We start from the raw sequence: 15,733 nt of genomic DNA, 5'->3' as shown, positions 1-15,733 counted from the left end.
AAACACATTTATTATTGGCTGATATGTGAGGGTAAACTTGACTTTTTGAAGTAAAAACACCCATATGGAAAATGACAAAACAGAAAAGGTTTAACAATTTTCAGGAAAATGAGCAAATTTATATCAAAAGATAAAAAGCATATCTGATGTGGCGCTACCTTAACCGTCAAACCATGATTCAACGGTCCTGATCGGTTTAAACAAAGTATGGCTTTACCCGGTTGAAGATTATCCGCGTCTATAATCGTCCATCACAAAAGGTCCAACTCCAATAGACGCCTGTTTTGACGCATCTCGGACACATAATTCACCGCTACCGCTAACAAACGCCGTTTGGTTTTACACCGTGATGTAACCGGTGGAGGTCTTTTCTGATTAACTCCGTCTCTTTAAACAGACTCCGTTATCTCCCCCCCTTCTCTCTCTCTCCCCCTTTCCTTCTCTCTCTTTCTCTCTTTTCTCCAAACTGGGGCTTTGATTGCAGTTCTCTCTGTAGCTGTTGCTTCGAGGCCTTCCCTTATAGGTAACCTAACGAATATCTCTTTGATTTTGTCTTTTTTATTTTTTTTGGAATTTTTTTTCTAGGGCTAGGGTTTTTTTTGCCTGATTTTATCCTTTGGGATATTTTATTCCGATTGACATTTTTGGTACATTTTATGAGATACTTGGGTTTGCTGTGTTTCTGGGTCGCCTTGTTTGGTTGCTGAGAAAGTTTAGGAAAATAAAATATTACTAAAAATTGGATCTTGGAAAATTATTGATTTGGATATTGGGGATTTTGAGCTCTGATGCAGCTGAGATGTGTGGTTTTGTGAAAGTAATGGAATTTATTGAGCAGGGATAAGAGAAATTTTAGGCTTAAATCATGTTTAATTTTATTTTCCTTTTTCTCAGAAACCAAACAAGGGATAAGCTTTTCTGAAGTTAATTTCTTGCATATAATGGTTTAATTTTGTGAGTAGTAGTCCTGATTGATTTTCACTTTTATGATACGGATTTCAGGTTGTTTTTGTTTTGAGAACAATAATTGTAGTTCAATGTGACATGGATTGATTGATGGGCCTGCAAAAATTTGGAAGATCTGTTTGTGGGGGTGAGTCTTAAGGATTAGTTGAAGTTGTGGAATTTAAGATGGATTTGTTGGCTCATTTCTATATGCTGAGATGTTTGTGAGGTAATTCTATTTGAAAAGCGGGTTTAGAGATTGAAACCCGGAAGCAGGAGAGAAGGGAAAGGTTGTGGGGTATCATGGGGGAAGCTCTTCTCACTACCCTGTCCATAGAGAATTCTCATTTGTCTACATTATTGTCTATGGATTCAGGTTCTGTGTCGCATGATGAATTGGAAAGAGAGATGAATCGAACTTTCATACTTTCTCGTCCTCCTGATATCAATCTCCCGCTACTGTCTGAGCCTAGCCCACCTCCCCAAACTTGGAATGATTCATGTGACATCTTAGATGTAGGCCTTGGGTCTCAAGTTTATGAGGCTGAGGCGACAATCACTCTCCCCAAAGTTGCAAGGAAATGCAACAAGAGGCTTGATAGCGTTTGGGGTGCATGGTTTTTCTTCAGCTTCTACTTCAAGCCTGTCTTGAATGAGAAGTCCAAGTGTAAGGTCATTCGGGACAGTAATGGGGTCTCTGGGTACGACAAGACAGACTTGCAGTTGGATGCTTTCTTGGTTCAGCATGATATGGAGAACATGTATATGTGGGTTTTCAAGGATAGGCCTGAAAATGCATTGGGGAAGATGCAGCTGAGGAGCTTCATGAATGGGCATTCTCGCCAAGGAGAACGTCCATTCCCATTTAGTGTGGACAGGGGCTTTGTTCGGTCTCATCGTATGCAGAGGAAGCACTACAGGGGTCTTTCTAACCCGCAGTGTGTTCATGGGATAGAAGTTGTTCGGTCACCCAACCTCATGTGTCTTGATGAAGAAGAGAGGAAGAGGTGGGCAGAGCTTACAGGCCGAGATATAAATTTCTCAATCCCACCTGAAGCAAGTGACTTTGGTACCTGGAGGAACCTTCAGAACACAGATTTGGAGCTTGAAAGGCCTGCCCCTCCAAAGAACAATGGAAATTCACAACCAAGAAAATTGCTTGATGGTACGGGTTTGAATTTGTCAACTCAGCCATCAGAGCATGTCAACAACGAGGGAATGGACCTGTCACCGGTCTGCAACAAGCGGAAGAAGGACTTTTTCCCCCATGGGAATGACAATGACTGTTTACCTAATAACCCACATTTCGACAGAGCTGGCACAGTCCACCCAGTTGAGTCACATTGGTTTAATGAGTTCAGTGGGGTGATGAAGAAAGCATCCGGCCCTGTTACAGCTGCAAAAACAATTTATGAGGATGAGGAAGGGTTTTTGATCATTGTCAGCTTGCCATTTGTAGATCTTCAGAGGGTAAAAGTTACTTGGAGGAATACTCCTTCACGTGGGATTGTAAAGATATCTTGCGTGAGTACAGCTTGTTTGCCATCCATTAAGAGACGTGATAGAACATTTCAGCTAACAGATCCAACACCGGAGCACTGCCCTTGTGGGGAATTTGTGAGGGAAATTGAGCTTCCTACCCGCATTCCAGAAGATGCTAAACTGGAAGCGTACTGCGATGAGACAGGTACAATGCTCGAGATTATGGTGCCCAAACGTCGAGTGGGACCAGAAGAACACGAGGTCCGTGTGTGCCTTCGCCCCTCTCCCTGGAACGAAAGAGAGCATCTGTTGACCTGATGCAGGCATTCAGATGACAGATGCAAGAAACATTTTTTACTGTTTCATTGTTTATTTTAACTAGATTCCACCGAGGAAATCTATTGAATGAAATCTGATTTTTTTTTTCTTCACCCCTTTAGGTATTTAAACCCCCACCCTAAGAAAAAAAAGGGCAAAAAGATAGCAGCCTTCCCCTTTTCCTTTTTATATTTTCATACAATTTATCAGATTGATATGTTGATTTTTATAGATGGTATGGTAAGACTGCTCTGTATCTTATGCTTTATTTGGCCATATGCCTTTTGCTTGTTCTAGCTTTGCACTACAAATCTCAGTGCATAGCGGTTTCGGGAGTTCGACATTATTATGAAGTTTGCATTCCCATGTTATGCTTTGGATTGAAGGTTCTTTGTATAAAGGAAGTAACTTGTAGCCTATTTTCTTCTCTATGAAACTTCATTGTTTTCGCTCGGATTTTCGATTAGGTTTTATGAGCAGGTTCGATTTGATTTCGAAGATAAAACACCAGGGAACTCCATCATTGTTGCTTCTTCATAGCTGCTCTGAAAACAGATTCAGCAGCAAATTAGGAAACATGAACATCAAACTCGAAAATCCGGAAAATTCATCAAACCTACCGATATAATCCAACAAATGCATCTTCTGCAGCTTGCTAATTCGTGTGCGTGCTCCACCAACCTCACGCGCAGATGGCAGTTTCAGATTTCCGATAGGCTTCAGCCCGGACGGAATTTTGTGAACGGTATGAGGGTTAACCACCTTTATGGAATTGAGCTACTTCCACAGAAACAAGACAGTTGTTCCATCATTACTTTAACAATGGTTAAATTTGGCTGACCAAAATGTAAATGTAAAGAAAAAAGAATCGGCAGTAGCTGTAGCAGTAGCAGTACCAATACTAGGGCTTACCCAAGTAGCTAACATGAATCCTGTGGCCACCAAACTATTTCTTGCCGGACAAGTTCCGAAATCAAGCACTGCAGATGATGTTCTTCGATTCAAAATCGATGTACCAGATTATTCGAACATTTTCTTATACTCTTTGAGTCTGAATCTGCATCTTGAGCTACAAGCATGAGCAGTTACTGTCAAGTATTTCACGATCTAAGCGAACATTTTAACGCTCAACCACAACTGATGTACCGTACGAGAGACTACCTTGTTTGACACACGCAACCATCCGTTTTGCTCCTGCAGGACACGACCTTTGGCAAATGGCATAGTGGACTAGCATGGAATGTGAGTTCTCCATGAATTTTAGGTTTCCTTGAACCATTAACTGATACAACATGATATGTTTTCGGCGTGAAAGAAAGAAGCTCCTCCACTTCCTTTGAGATGACAAACAAGATATATTGCCATATTCTCGGTCTACAAATTAATGACAAGAAATCAGAGCCAATCTCCATTGTTTTGAAGAGAAATTGGGACATCCAAAGGAGGTATAATAAAGTGATGCCCACATTGCAAGTTCTTTCTATTTCCCACCACACTTTGTATGCTAGATGCTTGCCAAAAAAGAGGGATTTTGGCAAAGCGCTTGTGGCTTACATGATTAATTTGTTTTTTTGAGGTTTTTTTTTGGTTAAATTCCTATTTTCAATAACGCTTCAAAACAGGTGCTAGTGAAAAGACAAACGATTATAAGGTGTTTGCGGATCAAGTGACTAACTTGTCTCATCAAGTTTTTTTGTTAATTTTTTTTTTTACCAGTAACGCTTTAAAATAGGTGTTAGTGAAAAGAGAAATTTTTGTGAGGTGCTTGGCACCTCACGCGATTAACTTGTGCCTCAAACTTTTATTTTGTTGATTTTCTCTTTAACACGTTTAAAATAAGTGCTAGCACAAAGACAAGCTTTAAAAAGCCTGTGGCTCACGTGTTTCTTGAGGTTTCAGTAACGCTTTCAAAACATGTACTAGAGAAAAGACAAACGTTTACAAGACGCTTGACCCACGTGATAAACTTGTTTCTCGAAATTGTTTTTTGTTAAATTTCTCATTTTCAGTAACGTTTTAAAATAGGTACTAGTGACAAGATAAAGGTTTACAAGACGCTTGTGGCTCACGCAATTAACTTGTCGCTTAAATTTCTTTTTGTTGAAACTCTCTGCAGTAACGCTTAGAATAAGTGCAACAAAAAGATAGACTTTTACAAACCCCTTATAGTTCACGCAATTAAACTTATCTCTCGAGGTTATTTTGTTGAACTCACCTTTTTTTTAGTAACGCTTAAAATTGACCCTTAGTCACTAGTGGAAAAAATATCATTAGGATCCAAACTAGATTTAGTTTTTAAAATTTGCTTAATATCGAGTTCTTTTTTACGACTTTGCTTGGCACTCAAGTTTGGTAACACAAACTGTCAACAATTATATGTAACAATTCTAGTATTAAATTTACAAACTAAAAATAATATAAAAGTAATTCGAACTTAAAGAATTTTTTTTTTTATGTTAAAAAAGCACTAAACAAATTGTAAATTATAAGTTGATGATTTACAAGTTGGGCGGCGGGAGTGGCATCCGGCATAAGGTTAAATTTATTGTTGGGTTAATTTTCCTTCTTTTTTTTTTCTTTTTTTTTTTATAGAAAAAGTTAAAATTATCGGTCGGTTTGATTCCAAAAACAAAGTTGAACACCAATTCTAATCTCTATATATATCATATCCCCCCTCCTCCTTTCTCTATTAAAATCCAACCCAAAATCTTCTCTCTCTCTCTCTCTCTCTCTCTCTCTCTCTCTCTCCTCTCTCTCTGCGTTTCCCATGGCTACGGCTCCTTCTTCCCAGGCCAGCCTCCTCCTCCAAAAGCAACTCAAAGGTTGCACCTTTAATCTCAATCCATGAGTCCATATATCTATCTCTTCTCGTTTTTGGAGATTTGGCTTTCTTGATTAAATTTTTAAACTCTGTTTTTTTTTTTTTTGTTCTTCTGAATTTTCCTGTAGATCTCTGCAAACACCCAGTTGATGGATTCTCGGCCGGTTTGGTGAACGAAGACAACATCTTCGAATGGAACGTCACGATTATTGGCCCACCCGACACTCTCTAGTAAGTAATGCGATGTCTTTCCCGTTCTTTAAAACATGGTTTTGCTCGAAATTTAGTTTCTGTGCTTCTTGTTTTGGTGCATGTGTGTGTTCTTTTAACAGGTTGATTTTCTTTTGATATGACCATAAGGGTTTGTTTGAATTCATGTGTTTCGTTTTGGGTTCGGAGTATTTGATGGAATTGGTCACAAAGTTCATATCTTTTGCGGTGATGATTAGTTTTCAGTTTTCCCTAAAGCATGAAAAAATTGACTTGAACATGATTGGATTAAGTGTTGTCAAATTTTTCGGTGTTTTGCAGATCTTACTAGAAGCTAATTTAATGCATTCTTTAGACGAAAAAGGGTTTCGGATGTTTATTTGATTTGGACACGATTGGATTCAGTTTCCTTTGTTTTTTTTGGTGTTCGTCAGATGTTACTAGAAGCTAATTTATTGCATGCTTTTGATAGTGAAGACAGGAAAACCCACAGGATTTTTGTTTGGGAACCGAATTTTTTAACTGACCTAGTTCATTATAATTTATTTGTTGTAGTGAGGGCGGTTTCTTTAATGCCATCATGAGTTTCCCCGAGGATTATCCGTGCAACCCTCCTATAGTGAGATTTACCTCAGAGATGTGGCACCCCAATGGTAACAACTGTCTTCTGTATATTGTTTCTGAAGTAACTTGTGAATATTGCTTTTCCACCTCTAGTTCATCGTGATCAAGCTTCCATGTCTTTTGCAGTTTACTCGGATGGAAAGGTTTGTGTTTCAATTCTTCATCCCCCTGGTGACGATCCAAATGGCTACGAGCTTGCAACTGAGCGCTGGAACCCAGTCCATACAGTATGTACTTATTTGTCAATATTGGTTCTTCCATTTATCTATGTTTTATGTGCAGCATTTGGAATAAAAATCTTGTTACTTTTCAGCTTTTGTGGTTTCACTTGTTTAGTTGTAGCCATAATCCTAGGGGTGCAGTGTTGGATTGCAAGTTGTAACTGTAGTACCATTGTGTGGTTATAAGTAGTGGATCAATTCTTTAGCGGATTTTGCAGTGTGGTTTCCCCTTTCTGTTTCAAATAACAATGAAATATTAGAAGGTTGCAAGTGTTTCTGGATAAAGATTCAAAAGTTGGAGAGTTACACATACCTAAGTGGTCGAGTTTGTGTGTGTCATTAATACACTGATTATCTGATGGTAGTTATAATTGGCAGTGCAACTTGGTGGTGGCCAACTGTAAGGATTGAAATGAGATCATCGCAGGACTGAATTGTACAATAGCCCTGTGGATCTCATCCTGAGCCTGTATTGAGGTGCTTGTTCCTAAACCCTAGCACAACTCTAGTTTAGACAAAGATTGCTTGAGTTGGGTTCAGGTTTATTATTGTATTGTGCTGTACAATTTTTTACCTGCATGATGCATTGGAAACTAGTGCATCGTTCGATCGGAGAAGTCCCTAATCATTAGTCATTCTTCTATGTGCTAGTACCATGAACCTCATGTTAGTTTGCTTCCTCTTCCTTTGTCTTGAGGAGGAACTTTATGAAACTAGACAAGCTTGCAGTAAAGTTGCAGAATCTTGAGAGTTAATGATATAGTACATATCTGAGCTTTCTGTAGGTTTCAATCGGGAGTGCTCAAGTGAAGAGAGTATAAGAGATCACAAAGAGGGAATGGAGAATCTGGATCACTATGGTAGTTGAATTTTCCAACATTGAACCTGTGATTTAACCTTCAAGTGGCTTCTATTTAGTGGTTTAGGTGCTTATGGAAAAGTTGGCACTGGTGTCGGGAACAACACCAACTTTTACAAGGCAATGGAATCAGTTGTTTGAAAAGTGGGCTTGTTGCAAGTTGAAGATCTGTGACACTGACTTCGGAATGGTTGTGGGAAACCACCGGTTTTACTTTTATTGTTGGAAAAGTAATGAAGTTGTGCCTTAAATATACGGTACATACTGAAATTTCTGGTGAACTCGTAAAACGTTTGTTTGTATGTGACTCTGAGGAATGTCTTTAACTGGAGACAGTTCTGGATGTGCTGTATTATCAAATGTACACTGATTGTTGATTCCTTCTGGTTTACAAACTCAGACCCAAAGTACCAGGCATTTTGTTTAATTTTCTATGGATCCACATACTATTATATGAACGCAGTTACCGTGTTCCTATTGTTGAGGATCTACTAACGAATTTGTTGTTATTCTGCAGGTTGAGAGTATTCTTTTGAGTATAATCTCAATGCTTTCAAGCCCTAATGATGAATCTCCTGCGAATGTCGATGCTGCGGTAGGTTTTTTTAACTTTATTTGTTGATTTCATTATCAGTTCTTTTGAGTATTATTTGTTTGACACTACTTTGGATTGGATGCTGGAGTTCAATTCGCATATAGAGCGACATGGTATAAATGCTTCGATTCTGGTAGTACTTGCTGATAAGATATTTTCTGGGGATCATGGAATAATTCGTAAAGCCACAGCTCCTTAATTAAAAAAAAAAAAATGATTGAGGACTATGCTTTACATTGTACATCACTTGTTAGTCCACTTGGTTTTCTTAAAAGTAACATCTAAGCTCACAAGAAAGACATGATTTTCTTCCCGGTAAAACACATTGGACAGAAACATAGTGTAAGCAGCTTTTATGTACATCATAATACTAGGTTCAATTTGCCATTCAGGCTTGGATGTTTTGAATATTGAACGAGGAAACAAACGGTGTCAGTTCAACTGGCTCACCAGTGATTCATGTGAATGGCTTATCTTGTTGACTTATTTACCTTGTGGTATCTGTCTAATCCGCTGACATATGTTGTTAATTGTGTGTTTCCAGAAACAATGGAGAGAGAGTAGGGACGAGTTCAGGAAGAAAGTAGGGCGGTGTGTCAGAAAGTCTCAAGAAATGTTATGAGTCCATTGCATAAAACTAGCTGGCATAAAACTAGCTGGATATCATGCGACCAGAGATACTTGTGTTTTGTTCTGTTTGAGGAGCCGGGGCTGTTTGCCAAAAGACTGCTTGCTTCCGATGAAACTGCTGTTGCTAGGAACTGGGTTCAGGTTTTGAGGGTCTGTTTTTGTTTACAATGTCTCAAACTGCGAAATTGTTTTTGCTTTTTGTTTTTGTTTCGGAGGAAGTCCCGAACTGTTTGTTTACTTTTTCTCGGTAGTTAAAAAAAGTCACTTTAGAAAGTTTGAACTGTTTTTATTGTGTGTTTTGGAACCGCCGCCAACTTTTAGGATACAGGTACTTATCACTGTGACATTTCGTGCCAATTAAACGCCATGTAAAGCGAAACTTACATGATGTGTTATTGACACGGGTACCCCTCAGGGATGGGACAGTTTGAAGACAATATAAGAATCCCTTGTGTTTTTCACATCGCAAAACACAATCAACGTCATGAATACACAAATTATTAACGAGATAAAAAGGAAGAGAAGATTATTGTATTGAGAGCTACCAAAAGTTGCAGGTACACAAAACTTCAGGTTTATATCCCCCGTCTTTTGTTATGCTAACAAAATTCAAACACTACGTTGCATGATCCATGTGTTTCTTGGGGTGCCATATGGTCTCTCCATTAACACATACACAACTCAGTTTTTCAGTTGCCCTCGTATTTTGGGTCGGCCGTCACGTAATGATAAGCAATCACTAGAAAAAATATGAACATGCCAAGTAAGTTGGCAACAGTCCCCAGCCCTACATCATCAATCATCTGTTGGAAGACAAACAGAATGACACGAATTAGCATTACACTACAAAATATCATATTAAATCTGCGCAACGCACATTTACATGCTTCACAGCACAATCTATATTACACACACAGACACGCGCATATCAAGTAGTCTATGGATCTTCGATTCAAACAGCGTCAAGTTCAAAATTCAGAGTAGTCAATTGAGGAAATATAGAACTGGATGAATTGGTTCGCCAGAAATACAAACGCAAGGTCATGAATGTGTGTGTGTGTGTGGGTATACAACTTTTAGGCATGATCACATATCGATTTTCAAATAAGTAATCTCCAAACAAATTTATAGCATATCCACATAAATCTTGATAGGGTACAAAAGGCACTTCGGTTAACAGCAAACATCAAACCACGAGCAGAAGCATCTTTAATCATTGGGAATATATTCCTCAATCGGGTCTCTTTTGTGAGAATAAATTCAATCATATCATGTCCAGTATTGTGGATTCTACTTCACTGACTCTGACCACAAAACCTTCGATGCCTAGTTCAAGAAATGGAACATAAAATCCGCTTTCCGGTATCTTGAGTAGTCTTATTCACTAATCAAAGAAATATAGCATACACAACAATTACACGGTCTTGTTCAAAACAAAAAAGTGATGCAGATGCAGTACACAAGAAGACAGAGCAGAAGCACAGTGATTATGTACATACTAAGTCACACCTCACATTATCCGACTAGTTTTGCACATTGCTTGTTAATAAAACCTCACCAGTGAAAATAGGCATCTTCAATCATTTAATACGAACATATCATTACTGTATCAAGAAAGAGACATTCTACTCCCATCTTCAGTGAATATTCCCGCTATCTTTTCCCTTTTAAAGAGCATCAACAAATCTAAAAGACATTCTACTCCCATCCTCTCGATGAATATTCCCGCTATCTATTCACTTTTAACAAGCACCATCAAATCTAAGAGACATTCTACTCCATCCTCGGCGAATATTTCCGCTATCTTTTCCCTTTTAACAAGCATCAACAAATCTAAGAGATATTCTGCTCTCATCCTCGGTGAATATTCCCGCCATCTTTGTAGATGAAACTAAAGCATATTTCAATGTAACATTATCCATATTCCAATAATTTGGCAACCAGAACCTTATATCAAACATTTTATCTTACATTTCCTTAAACTATATGTACTTGTTTACGATTGAAGATGAAACTGCTATTCTCCGAACCTCGAAAGTACATGAATCACAGAGAGTTATGTCACTTGTCAGTAGTAATTAGCAATGCCTTTGTCCAATTTTTCTACCCAGAATCCAAAACCATTCATAGCGGAAAAATAAAAATTAAAAACAGAAATTGGGAAATGCATAAAGGGGGAACGATCGCAGTGGGATTCGAACCCACGACCTTTAGATCCGGAGTCTAATGCGATATCCACTCCGCTATGCGATCATCATGTATCATTCAGCTCAAAACAAACAATTTCAACCTTGCAAATGTAGTTTTCCTCACGCAGAAAAACAAATTGGAAAAAAGCACCAAATTTCTAGGGTTTTACACTGACAATCATGTTCGAGAAATCGAGATCCCATAAACATGTTCGAAAAATCATAAAAGTGGAAACTAATCAGAAGCATTAGAGAGAGAGTACCTTCAGTGGTGAAGATCGAACGCGAAACCGGCAGAAGCAGCGAACAGATCTTCAATGTCAGAGAGCGCTCAACTGTAGCCGAAACGAAACGAAACGCGAGTGAAGTGGAGAAGAAGAACCGCGCTTTTATTCGCCTTTTCGCTCCGACCCGAAAGAACAAAAACAAGTCAACGTTCGGGTCGAATAGTTTGGGCCAATTATGTAACGGAGTTATGGGGCTCGCCAAACTTCGATGTCATTGGTCTACTACACTCCATGTGGAATGATGCCGTCCGTTCTGGATTTGGAACCATCCGATTCACTTTGTGACGATTCAGATATTCTCATATCGTATTTGTTCATCATATACTTACTGTTAGGCAGCTAATTATCGTCCTGATTAATCACTAGACGTTTGAAAATAAAGAAATAGCCTCTAACTTGCTAAAGCGCTCGCCTAGAGTGCTAGACGCCCACCTAGCCCTCCCAGACCTACCTAGGCACCACGCCTAAGTTGTGACTCGTGACTCTCACTTAGATAGAAAATAGGTAACTTTCATTTTGCATTTTATTTATTTAATAAATTGTAAGATACTTGTTGAATACTAAGGTTGACACACATTGTATGCTTATTCCCCATGTTTTCATTATATTATAATATTTTATAATCTATATGTCATTATATTTTGCAACTTATGTATTTTTTAGTATACGAAAACACTTATTTATATGATATATAATAGATTTTACTTAAATTCGCTTTAGTCCGCCTGGCCCCCGCCAAGCTATTAGGCCCCAACCTGTCGTCCAATTAGTGTCTAGCGTTTTTTTAAACCTTGCATATATCATATGGGCTAAATTTTGAATTTTTTTTATTTAAAATTAAACACAAACAATACCTAATGAAAACTTACTGCATGATAAGCGATAAACAGATAGAATGTGAGAATCCTATCCTCATCCGTCTGTTCTAATGTTTTATTGGCTTTGGCTCAATAAAAAAGTGAAAGGTAAATTACACTAAACCACCTCAATTTTAGGTCACACCACAATTTCATACCTCATTTTTTAAACATTGCAATTTCGTACCTCATTTTACAAATTTGTTGCAATATCAGACCTCCGTTAGTTTCTCTGTTAATTTTTTCTGTTAATTGCTAACGTGACAAGCGTAGAACCTACTGATTGACACGTGAACTAATATTTAAACATTTTTTTCTTTTCTTTATTTTCCCCTTTTTCCTTTTTTATTTCTTTTTTACCTGTTTTTCCTTCTTCCTTTTTTTTCTTTTTTCCCTCCCGACCTCTACAAAATACGCATCAAAGCCCTTCCCTTCGACCAACCCCCATCCTAGATGCCCCACCTCTCCAACCCAAAAGTCCTCGCCATCATTCAACGCGCCGTCTCCAACGTCTCTCAGACCAGTTCCGTCCTCAAAACCCAAGACAATCGACCTGACCACGAGCTCGTCAACACCACCCTTTCAGCGACTGACCCGAGCTTGTCGACACTGCCCTCTCGAACGACTTTAAGTCTTTAATCCCTACCATCGCTGAAGCTCAAAATCTCATCCTCCAAAAACCCTAACTCCTTGCAAATTAACAAAATTACAGGAACCTTGATTCCATCGTGGACCACCATGCCTCCCATCAGCCATTCAAATCTCATCTTTCTAAATCCCCACCTCCATCGATATGCAAATGGCTAGAGAGATAAATGGGTAGGACTAAGAAAGAGAAAAGGAGAGAGAAATGTGAGGGGGGAAGTAAGGTCATATCCAACCGAAGGCTGGTTAGAGGGCTCGTTTTGGCCCTCTGGCTCTCCAAGATATTAATATTTTAATGAACAATACAGGGCCATATTTGTATCCATCTCCAATCGAGGGCCAAGGGCCATAGGACTCGTTTTAACCCTATCACAAAAAATCGTCTCCAACCGAGGGCCAAAGAGTCATAGGGCCAAACATAATTTATTATTTAAATTTAAAAACAACAACTTAAATTTAAAAACTACAACTTATATTCAAAAACTACAACTTAAATTTAAAGACTACAAATTAAATTTAAAAACTACAAATTAAATTTAAAAACAACATTAACTTAAATTTAAAAACTATAACAACTTAAATTTAATATCCATAATCAACATCATCTTCATCATCCACCATTGTAGGAGTATAGTCAGAGGTAAACAACTGCTGCCGGATCATAATATCTTCTTTTTTTTCCTATCAAAATAGGCCTTACTCATTGGAGTGAAATTCGAAGTGTTTCTTTCCATATTCTTATCATTCATCTTTTCTTGTATTTTTTTGGCCCGTTCTTCATGCGTACGGTTCCTTTCTTCCGCGGCAATGGCATTTTGCTCAGCCATTAATCGCAATGAGGATGCGACTTCCTGTTGACTGGCATAATCATCATTTGCCTTGCCTTTTTCCTTCAACCTTCGGACCTTGTTTCATCCCATAACCCTAGGTATGGAACCTTCACCCGAAGACAGATTTTCTACCCTTATTTGTTGAATGGTAGGAGATCCATCTTCATCTATATCTACAGCTGAGGATGCAATTCCGAACCCCGACATAGGGGCTACTCTATATTGAGGTGGATTTTCAAATAACACCCACCATTTACAAATTTCCCAATAACCTTGATGCTAAAAGGGTTTCGAGCTGCCCTCAATATACAATTCCTCCGCTTGGCATACCTAGAAAATATAATTACAAAAATTAAAGGAAATTAATTTATGAAATTAAATGTAATATAATGAAATATAATTACCAAAATTAAAGGACATTAATTTATGAAATTAAATGTAATATAATTAAATATTTAAAATAAATTGTGAAAACACTTGCTTCGTCGTAGTAATTGGCGCCGCTTTCATGTCTACTTGCAACTGCTAACAGTGCTTGATGTCATTTATTCAAACTTGGATGAAGATGTTTCTTCCATCTTGAAGAACAACTCTCGTGGTTTCGGGTATTCGGTGAAGTGGTGCCTTCATAGAACTCATAATATTTTTTGGACACATGAGTCCAAACACCTTCACTTGTTTGAGAAATCCCCTTCACACTATCTTCCGAGACCCATTTATAAGCCATGCAAAAAGCTTCATCTTCTTTTCGGATCCAAGCCTTACCTTTCATTGTAGATGAGGCCATTTGAAAAATATTGAAAATTTTGAAGGAAAGATTATTGGAAGATGTAAGAAAATATAATGTGAAGAATTGAAATAGAATGAAATGAGATAGTATGGAATGGTGAAAATTATGTGAGAAATGGTGTAGGAATGGCTTAGGTATTTATAGGAAAAAAAGGGAATTTTTTAAAGTCATAAAAAAAAAATGAATCCAATCGTAACTGACGGCTAGCTTTTGGCCTACCATTCCTGTCGGATATAACCGATAAGAATAATGAAAATTCTGCCCCGACCCAGGGCTGGCTGGCTGAGTTGGGGCAGCCGATTGGCCCTTTGGCCTAACCCTCAGTTGGAGACGGTTTTCGGGCTATTTTCAACCCTTTGAACCCTTCGGTTGGAGATGGCCTAAGGTGATGGGTGAGGGTGTGGTTGGGACTCAGATAGAGAGGTGAGGGGGAATGAAGGCGTTGTGCTGAGGGTTTTATTATTATTATTATTATTATTATTATTATTATTATTTATTAAATTAATTTTTAATAATTAAATATTTTTTATTAGTTGTTTGGCCATATGGCACATGTTGGGTGACACATCAGCTTAAATGTGGAACCTATTGTTGTCACGTCATCACTTAACAGTTAATTTAACGGATTTTTTAATGGATGTATGACATTGCAACTAATTCGTAAGTTCATATATGATATTGTAATGTTAAAAGATAAGGTATATGATTGTGGTGTGATCTAAAATTAAGGTTGTTTAGTGTAATTTACCCAAAAGTGAACCAAATGAATGAAGAAAATTAACATAAAAAAACAAAACAAAAAAATAGACGTGTGGCTGCTGGGATTCGAGCCCAGGTCTCCACGGCCACAACGTGGAATTCTTACCACTAAACTACAGCCACTTGGTTGTCTGTTTCTGAAAAACAAGCTATTTATGCAATACGTGATTTTTGGTCGTGAGAAAAGTCAAACTAATCAAGCGTTGGATGACGCAGCGGATAACTCTTCCGGGTGGACGTCCACGATTTTTCCCTGTACGTCACCTTGACCCTTACAATTTTTATCTCTATCTGACGTGGCATTATAAATTCTTACGAATATGTTTAATATTGGTCGTGCGATGAAGAAGTCAAAGTCTTCAAGCGTTGGATCTGACGCAGCGGATAACTCTGCTGAGTGGACGTCCACGGACTTTTCCTGTACGATACCTTTATCTCTATCTGACGTGGCATATTATATTCTTACTCTCACTGTACTTCTGGCTAGTGGCTACCTCAGCAAATAGAGCAGTAATCCCATGTTTCACACACCACCGACACTCAATAACTCCTCCCAATTATGAATTAACAATTTTATTAAAATACTAAGCCAATAAATAGTAATAAAAATCAGTAAAAATATAAGTGTTGTGTAATTTCGTTTAGAATATCACTCTACAATTATATGTTTC

The 15,733-nt window shown here is 38.1% G+C and overlaps 3 protein-coding genes and 2 non-coding genes across 5 annotated transcripts; 2 read left to right on the top strand and 3 right to left on the bottom strand.

Moving 5' to 3' along the window:
* The first annotated feature begins 393 nt into the window (after positions 1-393).
* LOC137733912 (uncharacterized) lies at positions 394-3,013 on the top strand. Its single transcript, XM_068473127.1, has 2 exons — positions 394-523; positions 1,003-3,013. The coding sequence occupies exon 2, from the start codon at positions 1,249-1,251 to the stop codon at positions 2,743-2,745; it is 1,497 nt and encodes a 498-aa protein (XP_068329228.1). The 5' UTR covers positions 394-523; positions 1,003-1,248; the 3' UTR covers positions 2,746-3,013.
* A 2,429-nt stretch (positions 3,014-5,442) lies between these two features.
* On the top strand, positions 5,443-8,990 carry LOC137734929 (ubiquitin-conjugating enzyme E2 7-like). Its single transcript, XM_068474259.1, has 6 exons — positions 5,443-5,567; positions 5,695-5,797; positions 6,332-6,429; positions 6,527-6,627; positions 7,998-8,075; positions 8,620-8,990. The coding sequence occupies exons 1-6, from the start codon at positions 5,513-5,515 to the stop codon at positions 8,695-8,697; spliced, it is 513 nt and encodes a 170-aa protein (XP_068330360.1). The 5' UTR covers positions 5,443-5,512; the 3' UTR covers positions 8,698-8,990.
* A 226-nt stretch (positions 8,991-9,216) lies between these two features.
* Positions 9,217-11,206, bottom strand: LOC137734930 (dolichyl-diphosphooligosaccharide--protein glycosyltransferase subunit 4A-like). Its single transcript, XM_068474260.1, has 2 exons — positions 11,158-11,206; positions 9,217-9,508 (listed from the first exon to the last, which is right to left on the bottom strand). Exon 2 carries the CDS (start codon positions 9,506-9,508, stop codon positions 9,395-9,397), a length of 114 nt encoding a protein of 37 aa, XP_068330361.1. The 5' UTR covers positions 11,158-11,206; the 3' UTR covers positions 9,217-9,394.
* TRNAR-CCG (transfer RNA arginine (anticodon CCG)) lies at positions 10,886-10,958 on the bottom strand. The gene has a single exon. It is a non-coding gene; the product is annotated as a tRNA-Arg (tRNA).
* Positions 11,207-15,113: 3,907 nt separating the features above from the next.
* TRNAH-GUG (transfer RNA histidin (anticodon GUG)) lies at positions 15,114-15,185 on the bottom strand. Its single transcript has one exon. It is a non-coding gene; the product is annotated as a tRNA-His (tRNA).
* Positions 15,186-15,733: the final 548 nt, after the last annotated feature.

Source organism: Pyrus communis, chromosome 5 (genome assembly GCF_963583255.1).
Source record: "Pyrus communis chromosome 5, drPyrComm1.1, whole genome shotgun sequence".
In the NCBI taxonomy this organism is placed as follows: Eukaryota; Viridiplantae; Streptophyta; class Magnoliopsida; order Rosales; family Rosaceae; genus Pyrus; species Pyrus communis.
The sequence above is the reverse complement of the archived record's forward strand: the minus strand, read 5'-3'. Positions and strand labels throughout refer to the sequence as shown.

Coding starts and splice junctions, on each gene's coding strand:
- LOC137733912 (XM_068473127.1), top strand. CDS start 1,249: ATGGGGGAAGCTCTTCTCACTACCCTGTCCATAGAGAATTCTCATTTG.
- LOC137734930 (XM_068474260.1), bottom strand. CDS start 9,508: ATGATTGATGATGTAGGGCTGGGGACTGTTGCCAACTTACTTGGCATG.
- LOC137734929 (XM_068474259.1), top strand. CDS start 5,513: ATGGCTACGGCTCCTTCTTCCCAGGCCAGCCTCCTCCTCCAAAAGCAA. Junction 6,430..6,526: donor AGAGATGTGGCACCCCAATG/GTAACAACTGTC, acceptor TGTCTTTTGCAG/TTTACTCGGATGGAAAGGTT. Junction 6,628..7,997: donor GCTGGAACCCAGTCCATACA/GTATGTACTTAT, acceptor GTTATTCTGCAG/GTTGAGAGTATTCTTTTGAG.